The sequence below is a fragment of the Ips typographus genome, linkage group LG4, assembly GCF_016097725.1.
Source record: "Ips typographus isolate SLU linkage group LG4, UJ_Ityp_2.0, whole genome shotgun sequence".
NCBI lineage: Eukaryota > Metazoa > Arthropoda > Insecta > Coleoptera > Curculionidae > Ips > Ips typographus.
In genome coordinates, this window is record NC_138425.1 from 8,797,476 (window position 1) to 8,816,264 (window position 18,789).

Consider the following 18,789-nt stretch of genomic DNA (forward strand, 5'->3'; position numbering starts at 1 on the left):
GGGGTCAATGGCAAAACAAAAAATTATAAATAATAGAAGCTAGAGATGATCCTGCGGTACATTTATTTACTCATTAGGAAATCTTATTAGAAACCGCAAAAGAAGAAATCGTCCTCAAAAGAGAGTTTGCATTAATTTTAGTACTTCATCTTGCTTTAGAACAATAAGTTTACTATTCAAACAATATGATGTTTCAAATTTATAAGCTGAATGCTCTACAACAGAAATAACTGAATATTCTTCTAACCCCAAAAGCTTAGAGACAAACTAGAAAATCGCTTATCGACAAAATAAACTTTTTTCCAGTTGGCAACACTTTGTTTGACACTGACACTGACTAAACGTGACGTTTAAACGTAGCGCGAGCGCTCAAAAAATCAAAAAGAGCGTACAACTTTTCATTTTAAAATTCCCAAACCATTTGAATTAATTCAGTTTAAAAAATGGGTGATGCGGACGGAAAGGAACAAAAAGAAGAACCAAAAAAAATCGTCCATACGTATCCTCTAGTTAGGGTGAGTCACCGAATAAAGTTTATATCGATTTTATATTCCCCCTTTTGCAGCATTCAGATATGCCCGAAGAAACTAAGGCCGAGACGATGGATCTGGTTGTCACGGCTTGCGAAAAGTTTTCGGCAAGCAACGAGGTAGCTTTCGTTTTTTTCATTTAATTTACTCACCTAATTCGTCTGAATAATTAATTAGGCGGCCGCAAAAATGATTAAAGAAGAGATGGATAAAAAACTGGGACCCCCTTTTCATGTTGTAGTGGGGGAGGATTTTGGATTCGAAATTTCATACGAGTGCACCAATTTGCTTTATATGTTTTTCGGGGGAAACTTAGCTATAGTTATATGGAAGTGCTGATCACGGTGTAGTGAAAAATCCCACAAACTTTAAACAATATCGTATATTTTCAGTATAGCATAATAATTATATAAAACATATTACGTAAAATGTAAACTCAGTCAACTTACTAATTAGTGATGGATTATCTATTTTTTATATTCTGTAATACATATACGGCTTTACTCTAAAAAAATGGGACTCAAGAATTAAAAATTAACTTAAATAATAATTATTATTGTGGTAAAATGATATCATAAAACTTGTTAACTCAACTGAGTGTTGTGGTAGTCGTATTAATAATGTTTACTACTAAAAAACTAAGTAAGCAGTCTCACAGATGTTCTAGAACGCCGAAAAAAAAAGCAAAAATGTAACCAAATAGATCGTAGCAACATTCTAGAACATACAAACAAAAAACAATCCATAAAAAATAACGAAAAAATTTAAAGCTACTCGACTATAATAATATATACAAAGTCAATATTTGCACAAATCAGTAGAAGTAGTTCTACTTAAGTAGTAGTAACCCCAAATTTAGAAATTGTCTATTGCAAATCAAGTGTCTAACCTAACAACTATGGCGGACGAAAAAGGAATGTTTTTTACTCTGTTAATGTAAACTGGAGTGAAACAAACGCACGGTATTTTCTTTGTTTAAAAACGAACAAAAAAAATGGTTAAAACATAACTTGGCACTAGCAGTAACAAGTAACAACCTGCCAAATAAAAATAATGTACAAAACAAATACGCGGTCATTGATTTGAAGAATACTTGGTCACGATCTCCTTGGTCAGCTTGGCAAGGTTGAAAGCGATGTCTCTGATACTGCTAAAATGGACGTCAACCGCTTTGGTGTCGTTTTTAATGCGAGCAAGTTGCAAATTTAAACATTCCGGGTGTAGTTTGTTTACCACGTCGAGCATTAGTTTGATTTTGTCACCCTCACATTCCTGAAAGAAATATTGAAGTACCTAAGTAAGATAAATGTCAGTAGTTAAGAAAAGTTGAAAATTTTACTAACACACGAAAATCGTTCATTTTTGGCCTACAGAATGTTACGAATTACTGTAATTATAAAGAAAGAGACGAAAACTGAAGTTTTGTAGAAAGGTTTCTCCGTATTAAATATGAAACGTATTATTTTGGAGAAATTATGTGCAATTAAAAAACTCCACTAACGCCTATTCCTGAAAATATAACAAGTCGTGTAGACATTGCGCAACGAATAAGAAATTTTAGTTTCTTTCATCTTTATAGACGGATCACAGCGCGCAAGAAAAGTGCCTAGAGTACTTAAAGAACAAACTTTCCGACTAATTAAAAACCTCAGAGCCCTAATTCTTGAACGCAGGGAGTAGAATTGCCAAGAGAAGCGTTGATAGAATGTGACAGAACTAGTTGACAATAACAGGTTTCTGTCAAATTATGTGTTCTTTTCCCTTGATAACTTCCTTCCTTTATAAACCTGGAATCATGTTTCTAATGTTTCTAGAGCTTCACTGGTGATCAATCACTTGATTGTATCCATCAAGTGTCCATTATCCAAATTTTTTATCTATCAAACTCACAACCGATTTTCAATGTATACGTCATTTATTTTACAGTTTTACATTAGATCAGTTCGGTTAGATCAATTTTTCTATTTGATTTACAGGACGTTAGATATTTTTATGTTTTCAATTAAGTCAATACAGTTGTCAACAAAATGGAGTTCTGGTGATTCTAACGTAAGTGCTGTTTTTAGATTTTCCTGGTGTGTTAGATGACATAAAGTTACTACCCTAACTCTCTAGGAGACGCTTAGAACCGCTGTAAGCAATTGTTAGTAATAATGTCATAGTTTAGTCGCAAACACGCAGGGCTGCAAGATTAAGGAATTTTCCCCGAACAAATAGGTTTTTTTGGGGAAATTTTTCTTGGGGGAAAACTATTTACCAGGAGAATAACTGAGGTTTTAGGTCTGACAGTTACTACTCAAAACATCCATTCTAGAACCGTTTGGGTTTATAAAAAACGCACTATACCTTCATAATATGTGGAAGAGAGTATACTAAAGTTTTGTATTTAAGTTCGTTGTATACAACAGTACTCTAGGCCGGTGTTCGCAGTTATTAGTGTTTTTCTCAGAAAAATTCGGTCTTGACAAAATAAAGCAGAAGTTTTGAGCTACATTTTTTGACGTTTTGACCCGTTATCTTTAAAGAAACAAAAAAAAGTGACAGCTTGCAGGAAACGGAGAGAGAGAGAGACTGACAAAATGTATTAACATCCAGGAATAACAAATTATAATCTATGTAAATATTTTTTGGTGACTTTTTTATTTCGACTGACGAAACCGAATCGAAGGATCTGGAACCTTGCAAAAACGTAACACTCATGTGAGACGCAGTAACAGCCGTATGAACCGACAGTCACTTTGAAGATCAGACTGTGATTTTCTTTGTAGTGTACAGCCTAAACTTAAACTTTCAAACTGACTGGTGGTGAGTAAATACACTAAAAAACGGTTCAAGTCTTTTTTAGGTTAGGTTAGGTTGTAATCCAACCATAAATAGCACTTAACTCAAGAAATCTTATTGTAAAAAATTACAAAAGCTGACAGAACGTAGCCAAAATACACTTGCAGAAAAAATGAGACAAATTGTACATTTAAACCATAAAGTTGCATTAAAGTACAAACAACACTGGCCGTTTCCAAGGATCGTTATCTCAAACTCTGTAGGTGTACAAACAAATGACTTACCTTTGATAATGTGTCAGCTAGTTTAATAATTGCCGCTTTGACTTTATCACCGCTAGCCACACACTGTTCCTTCTCAGGTTCTTGAATAGTTTTACACAAGTTTTGGATAGTTCTAGTAATTTGTTCGGTACATTGCAGAACCGTTTCCCTTTCGTGAGGCGACGAATACATGCTCGGTGACGTATTCCTCACGTTATCAGTCTGCTTCAACTAAAAAAAGTTCAACAATCACCAACTGGACAAAACAATCAGATCAAAAATTACTTGAGTTTTAAAGGCGTGCCAGTTAGACGTCTTATTTAAACCCTCTCTAGTTTCGTACATGCTAATGGGTCTTTGATTAAGGCGTTTTAGTTTCAAATCCAACGCATCACCGTTTTTTCCGTTAGAGATTCCTTGTATCGACTCTACAGTTTGATTCTAAACACCCCACAAAAAGTCAAACACACTACATAAACCACGCAAACATTACATTACCTCTCCGATGTACTCAAGGGAATCGAAGCCGCTGTCTCCGTTGACGAAGTTTTTCTGCGATAAACGCGTCTTCAACTCGGAATTTTCCGTTTGTAAATCTTTGACATACTGCCTCAATTTGGTAACTTCGGTGCGCAGATCTGTGATGGTGTTATCCGAGTTTTTCAGTTGCTTTGTTAACTGCTCCAGAATCTGATTGGTCTTATTTATACTGTCCGTCGATATAATACTATCTAGATTACTAGTTGGCATGACCTAAAAATCACAAAAACAAATTAAACATTACAGTATTTTTAAACAATACATTAATACCTCTTCATCTTTACATTCGGGGACTGCATAGTCCTCATCTTCAGCAACTGAGTCGTATAGAGGATCATCACTATCTTCCTCCACTTGTGAAGCTTCACGTAGCTGAATTGTACTTGCTGCAATTAGAAGAAAGTGACAGTTTTATATCATTTAGCAGTTTTAATGTGTACCTTTATTAGCGTTTTGTCGTCTTTGAGTATCAACCAAGATGTCGTACACCAAACTTTTAAGCTCCGGCGTAGAAAACCTAGCTAGTTTTTGCCTGCCTTGATTTCGAGTAGTAGAAAGAGTATTATCCACTGGTAAAAATGGTACGTCGTTGAGATCCGTAGTGTCCGCACAACTCAGCCAAACTAGAAATTACTTTTCCATTAGATAACCCTACAAGTCTTAAAAACCACAAGTGAATCACGCCTGATTAACACAACAATTAACATATTGCTACCTTAATTAATTCCACTTAAAAACAATTATACGCACCGCCTATTCTTTTCAAAGTTTTCATTTTTATGAAATTTATTAAAACCGGCTAACCCACCAACTCTAAACAAACGCAGGTAAATGAATGAGTTACGCGTCGTAAATACTTACCGACCTCCTTGAAAAGATGACAGACCGGAAACAAAATGCGTTAGACAGAGAGGATTATATTAAAATTTATTACCTGAACCAATAGACCCTCAGGCAAAAATATTGAACAGAAAAGCAATCAAAAACCAATAAGTCCCATAAAATGACGAAATAAAATTTTAAATGAATAAATCATTACTTACTACTTTCAGTCTCTCGCCTATCCACCTCGTCGTAAACATCCATTACTAGTTCTTCAAAAACGCAGTTTGAAAGCTATATAAAGTGAAATAAATTATCGATGAGCAACAGAGTAAGTGAAAATTGTAATTGCCGTTTAACAAACCTTTTTCAGTTTCGCCAAAGAGGCGGGATTTGACTTGAAACCGGTCCGTGGAATCAAAAAATGCACGCCAGTGGAATGGTCTGGTTTTCGAAGTGATAAATAATAACTGAAAGTATCTGTCACCTCATACTGACTCTCTATTAATCGGCCCATCAGTTCTTTATTGTTGGATTGTCTACAATAGTTTCATAGAAATAGAATGACTCTTCTTTTGCAAGCAAGTGAACAACAAATAGACTTTGAAACATACAACATCCTATAAATTGTGTTTAAATTAAGATTGTTTCTAAAGCAGTAGATAGAAGCTTGAATGCTTTCTGCAAATAAAATTTTGTGAGTGAATTATTACTTTAGCCTTTAAATAATGTAAAAAAAGTATCAAAACAAAGCCAATTCAAAACCAAACAAAAAGTGGCACATCCTTCTAACATGTCTAATAAAATAAATCTATTTTTCAAGATTACTTTGAAGTTAATTTGAGAAAAAGGTTTTTAAAACTTAGTGTTTTTTAAGTTTCACCATCATTAAGTAGCAGAAATTCTGAAAAAAGGCCAAGAAGAGGTCAGAAAGCTATCTGACTCCTTATTTTCTAAAATCATAAATGTTGCTCCTGTAATCATTTTGTGGCCGTTTTTATAATTAATTGGTGACTCTTTCTATTATTTTCTTTGTTGCTAAGGGGCTCACAACAATCTTCAGGACAATACAATGAAGGAAAATATTTTCTGCTTTAAGTTGCTTATTCAAAAAGTTTGCTGTTTTAGACAATTTGAACATTAAGTTCCACTACAGAAATGAATAGATACAATGTCAGAGTCAGAAAGATAGTGCTTTTTTAAACCAATTTGGATTACCTAATTTTACTGGAAATACAGTTTGGAACAAAAAAATAGCAATATTACCCACTACACTAAATTGTTCATAAATGTATATCTACTTGAAATAAATACATTTTCAAAATAATATTTATAAATAAGTACCTGGCATAATCTAATGGAGTTCTCCCTTGATTATCAGGACAAGTTGGATCAGCCCCATAAACCAAAAGCAACTCAACTTGTAACTTTTGATCAGACTTAACTGCCACATGTAAAGGTGTAGATCCCTTTTCCTGAAAAGTTACTCAAAACTGTACACTTAAAGGATAATATAAAGCAATGTACCAGTCATACATCATGAAAATAATTTGGATCAGCACCCAAAGCCAGTAATCTAAATGACATTTCTAAATTTGGGGTCCTAACACTGGCATGAAGCTGTTTACCCAGTTCATTTTCAACACTGAGCAGACCATCCTCATAGTTTTCTCTGAAAGCATATAAACACTGCTGGTGTTTGGCCTTAATGTATTCTTGTTTGACACTAAAATTAATGAAATGATTTTACTTTAATAGGACTAGAAAAAAGGAAAAGTCTTGCCTTAAAGGATCTTTAGGACTTGGTTTCTTTTTCATCAGTTTGGACCCATTTTCAAGCAGAACATGTTCCCAAATATTGTTGGCCCCATTGTTATTTAACATACACACCATCTACAGTGTTATCATTTAATTTAAACATTTAATGAGTCATATTAATTTAAACTTACATTGAGCTGGTTAGCATTCCATGTACTTTTCAGTAGTGACTTAACTTGGCTGATATGCCTGCCCAAGCTGCGGTGAATGCTGCAACATTGAGTGCATAACAATATGCCTTTATTAACTGACGCCCATGTAGCATCTAGTTAAAAAATAGCCATAAAATAAGAACAAATGACTAGGATTACAACAGCTTGCTTACCAGGGGCTCCACAATCTCCGCACACTTCCATATTTTGTTTGGATTTAGCTCTCGACATTTTACACGAATGTCTAGCAAATTTTAAATGAAAAACAACAAAAATATCAACAAAATAATAATAAAATTGGTTCTCAAAACAAATTATGCCATTTTTAATCATGCACCTGTCTTCCTGTGTCTGTCTAGTCTTCAAGTTCACATGTCAGTCATGTCACCATCACCCTCACTGTCAATTTTTTTGTAATCTGATTGGTCGAAAATTGAGTGTCTGTCAAAATTGACAGTATTGACACCATTTTGACGGAATAAAAAAAAATAAATGCATCATAACCTCACAGAAAGGTATTTGAAATTTATGTTTTGTTTATATTTTTAATTTAAAAGAAATAAAAGTGAACAGTTAAGTCATGAATAATATTGAGCTTCCACCGGAAAAAGAACAGGAGGTACAATCGACTGACGATACCAGCCTTTTAGTGATAATATTAGACACCAACCCAACTCAAAAACTATTGAGAGACAAACCAAATCAGCTTACAAGTATTATAGATTCTGTAATTGCGTTTGCCAACTCACATTTAATGCAAAAAGCTCAAAATAAACTGGCCTTCATGGCCTGCCATTCAAAATCAAGGTATGTGCAGTGATTTTACTTGAAATTTCAACAGAAATATCTTATAGTTGTTCTGTAGTCAGTTTGTATATCCCGGCCCCAAGAAACCTCTGGATGTAAGACAGGTTGATGGTCAATATGAAGTGTTTTTACAAGTGGAGAAAACTGTAAAACAAAACCTTGCTCAATTATTGTCAACTGAAAATTCAGCTGTTGCCACAGAGTCCTTGATAGCAGGGGCTATAGCAATGGCTTTGTGTTATATAGCGCGGGTACAACGCACAAAACCAACAGGAGTTAAGGTTTGCTTACTAAAATATTCCTTAACCAAATTATTACTGAGTAAATTAATTTAAAAGCTGAATGCAAGGATACTAGTTGTGTCAGGTAGTGGAGATTCAGCCTCCCAGTATATGAACTACATGAATGTATTTTTCACTGCCCAAAAACAGAATGTTGTTCTGGATGTGTGTGCTCTTGACCAACATTTAAGTTTACTGCAACAAGGTTGTGATATTACTAATGGACTATACTTAAAAGTACCTCAAATTTCTGCACTGTTGCAATTTTTATTGGTAAGCTTGCTTTTTGTTTTTTTTTTCTTACTATTAAATTGTTCCAAAGTGGGTGTTTCTGCCTGAACCACCCATAAGGGAGAAACTGGTTCTCCCTCCTCCTGTTAAGGTTGATTATAGAGCAGCATGCTTCTGTCACAGGGAACTTATAGACATTGGTTATGTATGTTCTGTATGCCTGTCAAGTAAGTCACTATACTATTGTCAGTAATTTAAACTTACTACTGTGTTTTTTAGTTTTTTGTAAGTTCAGTCCCATATGTACTACATGCCAGTAAGTACTAAAACAAAAACTTTTGATTACGTAATAAAATTTATGTTTTTTTTTTAGTACTGTTTTTAAAATTCCTGGGCCACTGGCAGTCAAACCAAAGAAGAAGAAGATGAAGTTATAGTTGTAGTTTTATAAATTAGCTGTTTAAAGCAATACAGTATTCAACTATGTTTTTTAATAAAAAATTATATCTATTAAGCATCTAAACAGTTTTTTTTTTGAAAGGTCTTACAAGATGTCAAAAATAAGACTTATTAGTATTATCTTTATTAAAATCACTTCATACAGTCGTTGCTTTTGCTGGTTATATTTGGGTAAAATTCTAGTAAAGAACCACTACATAAATTCAGTACGTGAATCAACGTATTTTTATCAATATACAATCGCTCTTCCTACTTCTATACAATTTTGATTTTCTATAAAAACCTTACAATCTACCTACCAACTCCAGTAGAGAACGAAAACAGCCGACAAAAGCAACACAGTAAAACTAGAAAATCAACACTTGGTCGGACAGTTTTTTTATGTATATTACAATATGTATATTATCTGCAAAACTAAAATTGATTGGTTACAAATCTTTTATCTCACTTTGTCGCTGGTGTTTAAAACTTTGGCCACTATAAGTCCGAGCGCCGTTACCGCTGCAATGCTAAGGCCCGCTTTCCACCACACTGTCGGGTCGTTTGTGATTACTCCAAATTCTCTGAAATTTCTATCGTAGAGAAAAAAAAAAACAATTTGAATTGTTTAGTGTGTGACTGGGTTAATTTTTACGACTAATCATGCAAAACGTATAGCAGTGCTACATTCAGAAGTATTGAGTTTATTTATGTTTGAACAAGCGAGGAAACATGCAACATAAGTATTTTCTTGGTTATAAAAGGTGTCCGGTTTACAAACCTCACCATGGGGATCTCGGTTATTTGAAGAGATACAAGGAAGTTTAAATTGGGGCAAAAATTAGCAGTTAGAAGTCGATTAAAATACTGCTAAAAATTCTTAGTACTTTCGGAAATATCCGAAAAAAAACGAAATTTTCCTAATTTATTTGATAAGATAACTGAAAACAAAAAACACTATTCCTCTACAACCAGGCAGTATCTTTTTTGATATTCGACGTTTTGTTTTTTAGTTATCAACTTTCATTTTTCTTATGGGCCTCATATTGAATTTTTGCATATTTTAATGGAGGAATGGATATGTTATGGTTCAGTCAAAGAATAGTTATTTAACAAGAAGAGACAGCCGGCATAATTCCTTTGATGTTTGGGTGATGTTTTTGGCTGACCTCGGTTTGCCTTGGGTAGGCAAAATGTTGCCGGTTGTCTCTTAGCTTATTTCATTTTGAAATAAAATTTGCATCCAATTTTCAGGATCAAATAACTAATTTCTTATAATCATTATTTACTTTTTTTGAGTCAGTGTTTTAAGTTCTTTTCTTAATCATTGGAAGATATCAATTCTTATTAACTATTATTTACTTCAAACTGATGTTTTAAAATAAATATTTGATGTGGTCTGAGATATGGCAACGTTCTTTAACAACATGAATGACCAACCAATGAAACTCCTGATAATTAACGATCAAAGCGGATATCAGTCGATTATCTCTTAACTTTGTAGGGTGGTTCTTTGTGTGTGGTAGGAAAAGTCTATCTCTGTCTAATTTGCTTTCTCTTTTCAACTGTCTCTTCTTGTTAAATAGCTATTCTTTGGTTCAATCTTGTAATTTTGTAAAAATCACGAATATCATCTCCAAAATCTATCGATCGATCAAATGACACGATTTGCAAAATAATTATCATGTGAGCAACTGTCAAAAACTGAGACCTTTTGTCATGTTAATCCTATCTGTCAATGATAATCCTACGTTATAAAAATACAAAATATGACACAGTCAAATTTCATTTATTTTTAGATACCTTATCATCAGGAAAAACCCAAAATAGTGCTATAAAATAACATCAATCAACAATTGATTAGAAAGTTAGAAAGGATTCCATGACGTCATTTAACAGTTTCACATACTCATTGGTTTGAAAATCTCAATGATGTCACGTGAAGAAGTGTCAAGTGACTGTTATTAAGCTGTTATTTTCAAGATACCCATAATTAAAACATAATTTTCGTTATTTTCAATATACTGCTAATTTGAACCATATCATATGCCACATCACCGTAATCAGAAAAAATAGCCCATTTCAAAAATGTAAAAATTCATTATGGCGCCGATAAAAAAAATGAAAGTTGATGATGGTAACTAAAAACCGAAACGTCGGAACTGGAATTTGATATTATCACGCTGTAGAGGAGGAAAAGTGACAATAGTAAAGTTTGGTTTTCTTTTCAGTTATCTTATGAAATAAATTAGTAACTAATAAAGACTAATTTCCAAAATTTCGGATATCTCCGGAAGTACCAAGAATTTTTAAATTTTTAAAGCGGCATTTTAATCCTAATTGCTCAAATTTGCCCCAATTTAAACTTTCTTGTAATCTTCTTCAAATAACCGAGTTCCCCATGGTAAGGGTCGGAAAACGGGAACCCTGTATAGTGAAAGTTTTTTCTGTTGAAAATACGAAGGCGATTTTGGCTGCAAAACATGAGTGGCATCATTTTATAATGAAAGCACAAATTAATAACTAAAATTAAAAACTTTATTTACTCTCTACGACAATAAAAAGCTTGCTTATTGTTTATAATGATTATTACACTTGCAGAAATACGTTTTCAAGTAGGATTTTATTTTTGTGGTAGTTCTTAAAAACTGATACAAAAAAATTCCACAAAAATAAAAATCTTATTGGAAAGTAGATTATTTCAAGTGTGTACTTCGATTAGTTGGATGTTTAATTTGAATGTTAGTAACACAGCAAATTTTGTCAAGGCTTGGCATGTTAGTAACGAAAAAACTGTCATAACGCTCAAAGTCATAAAACAGAAAATGTAACAGGCAATCCAAAACAAATAAAAACATTTATATGAACCTGCAAAATTCGTACAACCACTCAGAAGGTTGGGGTCGTAATAGCAACATATGAACCATGCGCCGTAACGGGCTGTAATGAAAAATACAAAGTAAATAGTCAAGCTTGTGAGAGTCGGCGCGAAAATTGATGAAATTTTGAAGCTGTGTGTCGTCCAATTAAAAATAACATCGCAAATATTCATCACATCTATGAGTCAAATGTTTATTAAAATCCATCACAGTGACAAAATGGATTCCAAAAACCACAAGCTATTGACACTAACTACTAGAAAGGACAACAAACCTTCGTTTATAAAAGAGTATCCAAGCAGCTTGAAACCGACTAAGAAAACAATTTAATTAACTTCGATTGAGTTTCAATAAGTTGAAATGTGTAACAAGTTTAAAAGACTTACGGGAAAGCTGCCATGGTGGCCAATTTAACAAAAACGTCCTTCCTAAAATGTCCTTTAACGCTAAACCTTTGCGGAGGTAGTATTTTGTATTTTTGACAGAAAGTCGCTGGTTGTAGCAAATATTCTTGCCTCACCTCGTCCAAGTCATCTTTGCAAGCCACAATTAAAACTGGAATTTTACTGTCGGCGAAATATTTCTAAAAACCCAACCAAAATTAATATGAATCACTTGACAAAAGGCACAACTTACGATATAAATACGCGCAATATATTCAAAGCTTTTAGGGTTGTTTATGTCATACACCAAACAGGCAACGTCACACTGCACTTCACTGGGCAGTAACGGATCGGACACGCTTCGTATGTTTATATCGCGCAAGACCATAATTTTCTCTTGTCCATAAACTTGGACGGTGTTCACTGTACAGTTCGGGGTGCCTGTTTTGTCTGCTTCGATAGTTTTTGCCTAGAAAACAGAAACTCGCAAAAAACGCACCACTTTAACCAAACTGACATACGTCTATGGCGTTTTTAATAAAACTGCGACAAAACGTCGACTTTCCCGATCCTGACGGTCCGATCACGTGACATTGATACACATTTCGACTTGATTGCTTCTTTGCCAAGTCCAGTTTCTTTTCTCGTGTTACTAGAAAATTGTCACCCACTCAAAATCAGTAAAACGTTTTTTATTTAGCACTCAAATTACCTGTTATAGCACTCAGTTGGCTTTCATTTTCGTATATGTTGTAACCCAAGTAGGCCAAGTACTCAAATACTCTAGGTAGATCTACTAAAGCCATCAAAGCCCACTGGCACATATAGCCTTGGTAAGTAATCCACCCTAGTTAAAACAAATACAAAGTTTTCAATCAAAAAGTAAGATAACTTAGGTTCTAAAGCAGCCTGCATCAATAAAAAATCAATTAACTCAGGCTAAAATTCAGCAACTTCCATGGTTTATAATACAAAAATTAAAATTTTCCAAAACAGAGACACAACTGAAAGACTAACCTTTTTCATTAGTTTGTACCATGGCAGTAACATCAGGCGGCCACGCCGGTGTGGCACAAGTAGAAAACAGTTCTTCATACTCAGCAGGTGATAAAGCTTTGTCTCTATCCTTGTCATATCTTTCGAAAATGTGCGTTAAAAATTGTTGTCCGCGGTAGGATAGTTCTGTAGTACAGCCTGAAGGCACTTTTATGCTGTCAACAAAATGATTAACTTACCACTAAATTCCTGTGCTTTGGGTGGCAAGCAACAACAAAAAAACTGAAATAACACTTACCTTGGATATAAATAGTCTTTAGACATGTTCAAGTTGTCATTGTAGCCGAATTTTCTCAAAACGGTCCAAGTGGTTTCGTTTCTTCCGCGTTGTATAAATAAACTGTGCAAATACAGAAATCCTTTTAAGGTGACGCTATTTTGGCACACTCCGTCGTCCAAGTTTTTTCGTAAAACGGCCTTGACATCATCAAGGACTTGGGGCTGGAGAGGTGCGTTAAAACACCGGGATTGGAAGTTGTTCAGTTCAATGTCGTTCAGCAATCCATCACAGTCCAAATCGCAAATTTTGAATATTCTTATCAAGGCCTTTTTACATGCCTCAGTTAACTGAAATTGTCATAATATGATTGCAGTGTGCTTTAAATTGATATTAAAACTTACATCAGCTTTTTCTACTGAATATATAGGAGAAGTTGGATGCAGCACAGCCTTCTGGGCGTAGTAAAACATTTCAGAGATGTTTTTTAGGGTTTTTGCTGAACATTCAATACAAGTTTCAATTTCAGCAAACTCTTCCATAACCTCATATATTCCCTACAAAATTGACCCATCAAGAATAAGCAACTAACTAGCCGGTTGATCAGGGACTTACATCAATAGTTGAATATTCAACTAAATCAATTTTGTTTCCTACAAGCACAACCGGGCATTGAGAATCAGGGTGATTCTGTCTGATTAATGGCATCCAATATGAAGATATTCTAAACCAAACCCATTAGAAAAAAAAAGATCATAATCATTAGCATCCAGATACCTTTCAATTGACTCATCATCATCAACAGCATACACAATACACACAACACTGGCTCTTTTAATTTGTTCATTCAAATCAGCATCAGTTTGCTCTGCCATGGAATAATCCACAATGTTGGTAGGAACTTGTTCTGGTGTGACATCAGCAGGTATGGTAATTTCCTCAGCTTTAGGCGGTACATTTTCTGGAAATTCCTCACTTACCAAAGAGAGAATAAGGGAGGTTTTGCCAACACCCCTGTCCCCCACTAATAATATGCGCACTGTACGCTTTAAGTGGGTTTTTATTACCATATTGTAACACTGAAATTCAGAAATGTATGGTTTTACAAGTAATATTTATGGGATGTATGAAGGAATTATTAATTTAATTATCTCTGATGATAAAATATTGATTAGTACACCAGACTTTTTTTGGGTGTTGGTTAGATAATATCTGTAAAATTTTGAAAAATCTTTAATATTGTTTATTCTGTTAAACTTAAATAAATTTGATAATGATTTGAAAATGAGTGTTAACCTATCAAAGTTCCTTATTATTTCTGTTTTGAGTATGTTTATACTTTTTACTGTACTTCTCCAGATTGAATTTGATTAATGGAGATGAACAACCTGACAGATAAATAAATAATTACAAAAATTCTATACATAAGGCAAGCTTAACCACCTGAATAAACCACTAATTTAACACTTGGCCACACTCAAGAATTATTTGAAATTGTATATACAGAAAACTGCTTATTGAGTTCACTGTATACATTTACAAATGGTGTATCTAAAAAATACAAAGCTTTTTTCTTGGTTATGTCCATCAGTACAAGTAAAGTTAGTTAAATTAATAAATAAATACTCCCTTTCCTACAGTGGTATTTTGTGCCATTGCAAATACATATTATTTTTTTGCTGCAAAGACTAATGAATAATGATCATATAGGGACTCTAATAATAAGGGACTATCAGGAACTAGAAAACTACAGTGTCTCTCTTGCATAATTTTCATTTAAAACTAAATGTTTAAACAGTGCAATCACTGAGGCAAAGACAATAATACTTAAATGATTTTGATTTTTGCCATAATTTGAACATAAGACCGAGCATAAGACCAGTGGTACAGAGAGTAATAAAATTTGAATAAAAAACAAAACTGAACTAAAAATCAATATAAAAATTAAATGAGCTTTTAACTATTTAATAAAATAAATCACAATATTGATATAAGCTGAAATACATTTTTGTACTTCTATCAAACTGTTACAGCATTGTTTGTAGAACAAATTACATAAAAATTGGATATTAAAGTGTATTTAATGAAAAGTACCCACCTTAGTGTTGCAAAATTATTATGGAAGATCAGGACATCACAAATTTACACAAAACCACGAAACTGCTCGACTTTCTATTGCCTTCACTACTATGTTGAACTGATAAGGTAATTCAAATTGTTACTGTTTATTTTCCATTAAATTCTCATTTTCTTTTTGGACCGATTTTGAGTTTAGTCTTTTTTCGCGACAGCTGATTTTTTCCTTTGCGTCACGTGTGACATGTGACAAATTGCGGTTTGCCAAAACGATCCAAGTCAGTTTGGAGCCGACGCCACCTACGATTAGTTGTTATCCTTGTTGCACTGACGTGTCTAGTAACAGAGCGCAACGTAACATTACGAACGTGACGTATTTGGAACAAAGGTTGTTCTTCTTTGTAATATATGGTAAAAAAAGAGGAGAGATACACGAAGACGTCGGACGCGGGCTCTCCCGCAAAGTGTTTTGATTCAAATTACGCGAGCATGGACCTTTTGCTTATTTGGCTTTTAAAGATCTCCCGCACTGTATTAATTACTTGGATAAATAAATTGGGCTAAAAATAAGTTCATTGGGTCATAAACGTCGACGGTAGATTTGCCGGAGGCGCGGTTTATTTTAGAATTTACAAATTTGTGTCAGCGGCGCTGAAATTTGTTGGATAATTGGCACCAGTTCAATACTAAATTCAGTCAATAATTGATTGATATGTATGAGTACAACATTAGTTTGTAGAATGGCTATTGCGATCGATTGCCACTTCATTGCTAAATTTAGTTAGAGACAAAAAAACCGTTATTAAGGTACAGAAAAACCCCTTTACTTTTATCTTTATAATTCATGTTTTGATAATGTTGATTATCTTGCTTAATTCATAAAAAAAATGGAAAGACAATAATGCTATTGAGATTGACTGAAACTACACGAACGCTAATAAAGTATTATTACTTTAAATAAAAATAGAAAATATACTTCCTAGTCTAAATAGTGAATTTAACAGTTTCATGCTTAAACGAGTTCTTTACTTTTTTTCAGGCCTCAATTACGTTCCCCTTCTAGTAGCTCGTTTTTAGAATAGTTCTCAATGACTTAACATCAAGGTTAATTTTGAAACATAACCTCACTTTTATGTTTTGACATTCTACTGACTGTTTTCTTATGGTTTTTGCTTACAAAATGGTGATGTAATTTTATAATTTAATGAAAAAAGGGAATTAATTAACAAACTAAATTTAAGGTAATTAAAATTTATTATTATTCATCAAACTGTAATTCCGTAATTTTCAGTAGTCTAATAATAGGTGTACAACATTTTAAATTCACTCACAGTTTACTTGTTTCAGTTTTAAGAGTAGATTCTAGTAGAGAGACGTAAGACCAGGTCCAAGGAGTTAAAATGGATTATATCGTGGAGATTGTAGCCCTAGGAATCGACTCGTTGGTTCTCATAACCAGCTTAAGGCAGTATTACAAGAAATCTAGTTCGGTGTCCATGATATCAGTAAGTATAAGAAAGTTAATAGTGAGTCTAAATTTCCATTACTGGATGGTCTGAGCAGCAAATATGTACCTAATGCATATTAAACATACTGTGATACATACAATATAGGACTTGTTTATTATTCAATTAGTGTATTGTATAATATATTTGTGGTGTTTTAATTAAGCTTAAAAGCCTTAATTGAAATGAGATAATCCCGCATTACTATTCAGGGTTTTTTGTGTTTCAAGTGTAGTATGTTCCAGTTTATACATTTTTGTAATTCACTATGATAGTTAGTATAGTAATTTTAATGTTATTTTTCCTGTCCTTAAAAACAACCAGGAATCCTTCTATAGATTCCTAATATTTAAGTGAACATGCAAACCAAGTTCAATTTATTTCCTAAACTGAAGCATAATAGGTGTCATTCTATAATATATTACCTATACAATTATTAATACACTGTGTAAACTGGCAGTTTGGCCAATCATTTACAATTTAATTATAAGTATTTGTCTATTTTTGTTAGTGTTGGCTGAATATGATAAAATTTCAGTATTATAAATCTTTTATTGAAGTTATTTAGAGTTAGGGGATAATAATGCATTTATGTTAAAAGGGTGTTTCATTCTTTATTAGACCAACCAAATTTTGCAAAGATACTAAAAAAAGTTTGAAAGGATAGTGTTGACATTTTTTAATTTTAAATTTCTTAACAAATTTACATTTTGCAAAATGAACATCCAAACACATCCTTTGTAAATTTCTGTATTAATAATTCATTCTATTTCAGTTTTGAATCACATATTATAACAAACTTTAATTTTATGGCTCTGTCACAAGAGACAAAAATTAATAATACTAAATACTGGTTTTAGGCAGCTCCAACTTTAACAGTAGACAAAAAGCTCAAAGAAGTTCTAAAGTCTCAGCCAGATGCTAAACTGCCTTACATAGCAATACGAGGTGCGGTAAAATCGTTAGGCGTCCCGATCACCAGTAGTAACAACTCAAAAGTATCAGGAGTAATTCAATCATTAAAAATTAAAGAACACGTAGTTCAAAGAAGCTCTTCCGGATTTTGGTCTGATTCTGAAAGAACCATCCATGAAGTTCACAACGTAATTCCCTTTGGTTTGGAATCAAAAGGGGTTGTAGTTGAGGTGATTGATCCGTTAGTTGCCGAATGTTTAGGTCAGGATCGATTTTAAGATCCTTGAGTGTTAGTCTAGAGGTTATTGTGGTAAATTTTTAGATATGGAAGTGATTTCGGATACTTTTACTCCTACAGTACCCAGTATGATGGATCATATATGGGGATTTTTTTCGGGTTTTCGGCAAAGAGGGGTGCAATCAACTGAAAAAATGTTACGAGAAGGAACTGTTATGACTGGTATAGGAGAAATAGTTTGCGAACAAGACGGCTCATTCAAACTGCAACCTCCTTCCAATGGAGGTCTTTACTATTTAACTACCTTACCAGTTTCATCATTACTGAAGAAACTGGAGTCCTCCAAAAAGAATTATGGATTGTTAACTTTGGTTTGTACAGCTATTGGTGTCGTCCTGGCTGGTATGATTCTGCGAAAATATTTGAAACAACGCAAACTTTTAAAAGATGAAGAAGAAAGAAGGAACTTGAGAGATAAAACTAGAAAAATTAATAGGAGGTCTACACGCAACACGGATAATTTAACTGAAAATCAAATATGCGTTGTTTGTAAATCAAATCCTATTGAAGTAAGTCTCAATCTATTGTATTGTAGTGGGTTGTATAAGGTTTGTATATTTTTCAGATGATTTTATTGCCTTGTGGTCACGTATGCTTGTGTGAGGATTGCGCTGAAGACATTACTAGTCATTGTCCAATTTGTCGGGCTGCAATCGAGTTGAAATCACCAGCTTATGTGGTATAGCAAAGAGTATTAGAATTGGCATTTTACCGGAGTATTCTTGGATATATCATTCTGGTAATTTCAAGAATATGTTGAGTTAAAATAAATTATTTTATTTAAGTTGAAAAAAGTG

General features: G+C 33.5%; 5 protein-coding genes across 12 annotated transcripts; 3 read left to right on the forward strand and 2 right to left on the reverse strand.

The window, feature by feature from the left end:
* The first annotated feature begins 110 nt into the window (after positions 1–110).
* Positions 111–1,123, forward strand: LOC145728004 (dynein axonemal light chain 4). Its single transcript, XM_081977913.1, has 3 exons — positions 111–515; positions 566–649; positions 708–1,123. The coding sequence occupies exons 1-3, from the start codon at positions 444–446 to the stop codon at positions 867–869; spliced, it is 318 nt and encodes a 105-aa protein (XP_081834039.1). The 5' UTR covers positions 111–443; the 3' UTR covers positions 870–1,123.
* Git (ARF GTPase-activating protein GIT1) lies at positions 895–7,267 on the reverse strand. The gene is made up of 13 exons (XM_081977888.1): positions 7,080–7,267; positions 6,886–7,019; positions 6,720–6,829; positions 6,473–6,662; positions 6,281–6,411; positions 5,301–5,475; positions 5,158–5,230; positions 4,555–4,737; positions 4,385–4,500; positions 4,073–4,327; positions 3,860–4,015; positions 3,596–3,805; positions 895–1,802 (listed from the first exon to the last, which is right to left on the reverse strand). The coding sequence occupies exons 1-13, from the start codon at positions 7,237–7,239 to the stop codon at positions 1,605–1,607; spliced, it is 2,091 nt and encodes a 696-aa protein (XP_081834014.1). The 5' UTR covers positions 7,240–7,267; the 3' UTR covers positions 895–1,604.
* Positions 7,268–7,387: 120 nt separating this feature from the next.
* Tfb4 (transcription factor B4) lies at positions 7,388–8,748 on the forward strand. Its single transcript, XM_081977911.1, has 6 exons — positions 7,388–7,713; positions 7,772–7,994; positions 8,052–8,267; positions 8,317–8,452; positions 8,505–8,541; positions 8,599–8,748. The coding sequence occupies exons 1-6, from the start codon at positions 7,487–7,489 to the stop codon at positions 8,660–8,662; spliced, it is 903 nt and encodes a 300-aa protein (XP_081834037.1). The 5' UTR covers positions 7,388–7,486; the 3' UTR covers positions 8,663–8,748.
* A 44-nt stretch (positions 8,749–8,792) lies between these two features.
* Positions 8,793–15,597, reverse strand: Miro (mitochondrial Rho GTPase). Of its 8 annotated transcripts, none has more exons than XM_081977891.1 (13): positions 15,297–15,597; positions 13,976–14,277; positions 13,814–13,922; positions 13,603–13,755; positions 13,220–13,548; positions 12,943–13,136; positions 12,638–12,772; positions 12,447–12,577; positions 12,179–12,394; positions 11,929–12,125; positions 11,817–11,855; positions 11,532–11,603; positions 8,793–9,247 (listed from the first exon to the last, which is right to left on the reverse strand). In XM_081977891.1, exons 2-13 carry the CDS (start codon positions 14,266–14,268, stop codon positions 9,124–9,126), a joined length of 1,992 nt encoding a protein of 663 aa, XP_081834017.1. In that variant the 5' UTR covers positions 14,269–14,277; positions 15,297–15,597; the 3' UTR covers positions 8,793–9,123. The 8 variants fall into 8 exon arrangements, with proteins under 8 accessions (XP_081834017.1, XP_081834015.1, XP_081834021.1 ...); XM_081977889.1 differs by having other exon boundaries at positions 8,793–9,256; XM_081977895.1 differs by lacking the exon at positions 11,532–11,603.
* Positions 15,598–16,357: 760 nt separating this feature from the next.
* Positions 16,358–18,786, forward strand: LOC145728026 (mitochondrial E3 ubiquitin protein ligase 1-like). The gene is made up of 5 exons (XM_081977953.1): positions 16,358–16,515; positions 16,622–16,779; positions 17,640–17,955; positions 18,017–18,501; positions 18,558–18,786. Exons 2-5 carry the CDS (start codon positions 16,675–16,677, stop codon positions 18,675–18,677), a joined length of 1,026 nt encoding a protein of 341 aa, XP_081834079.1. The 5' UTR covers positions 16,358–16,515; positions 16,622–16,674; the 3' UTR covers positions 18,678–18,786.
* The last annotated feature ends 3 nt before the right edge of the window (positions 18,787–18,789 follow it).

Coding starts and splice junctions, on each gene's coding strand:
- LOC145728004 (XM_081977913.1), top strand. CDS start 444: ATGGGTGATGCGGACGGAAAGGAACAAAAAGAAGAACCAAAAAAAATC. Junction 516..565: donor ATACGTATCCTCTAGTTAGG/GTGAGTCACCGA, acceptor CCCCTTTTGCAG/CATTCAGATATGCCCGAAGA. Junction 650..707: donor AGTTTTCGGCAAGCAACGAG/GTAGCTTTCGTT, acceptor ATAATTAATTAG/GCGGCCGCAAAAATGATTAA.
- LOC145728026 (XM_081977953.1), top strand. CDS start 16,675: ATGGATTATATCGTGGAGATTGTAGCCCTAGGAATCGACTCGTTGGTT. Junction 16,780..17,639: donor GTTCGGTGTCCATGATATCA/GTAAGTATAAGA, acceptor TACTGGTTTTAG/GCAGCTCCAACTTTAACAGT. Junction 18,502..18,557: donor GTAAATCAAATCCTATTGAA/GTAAGTCTCAAT, acceptor TATATTTTTCAG/ATGATTTTATTGCCTTGTGG.
- Miro (XM_081977889.1), bottom strand. CDS start 14,268: ATGGTAATAAAAACCCACTTAAAGCGTACAGTGCGCATATTATTAGTG. Junction 13,756..13,813: donor TTGAATATTCAACTATTGAT/GTAAGTCCCTGA, acceptor TCAATTTTGTAG/GGAATATATGAGGTTATGGA. Junction 12,126..12,178: donor ATATTGCGCGTATTTATATC/GTAAGTTGTGCC, acceptor TTGGGTTTTTAG/AAATATTTCGCCGACAGTAA.
- Tfb4 (XM_081977911.1), top strand. CDS start 7,487: ATGAATAATATTGAGCTTCCACCGGAAAAAGAACAGGAGGTACAATCG. Junction 7,714..7,771: donor GCCTGCCATTCAAAATCAAG/GTATGTGCAGTG, acceptor GTTGTTCTGTAG/TCAGTTTGTATATCCCGGCC. Junction 8,453..8,504: donor ATGTTCTGTATGCCTGTCAA/GTAAGTCACTAT, acceptor TGTGTTTTTTAG/TTTTTTGTAAGTTCAGTCCC.
- Git (XM_081977888.1), bottom strand. CDS start 7,239: ATGATTAAAAATGGCATAATTTGTTTTGAGAACCAATTTTATTATTAT. Junction 6,412..6,472: donor ATCCAAATTATTTTCATGAT/GTATGACTGGTA, acceptor GTAACTTTTCAG/GAAAAGGGATCTACACCTTT. Junction 1,803..3,595: donor TAGCTGACACATTATCAAAG/GTAAGTCATTTG, acceptor TATTTCTTTCAG/GAATGTGAGGGTGACAAAAT.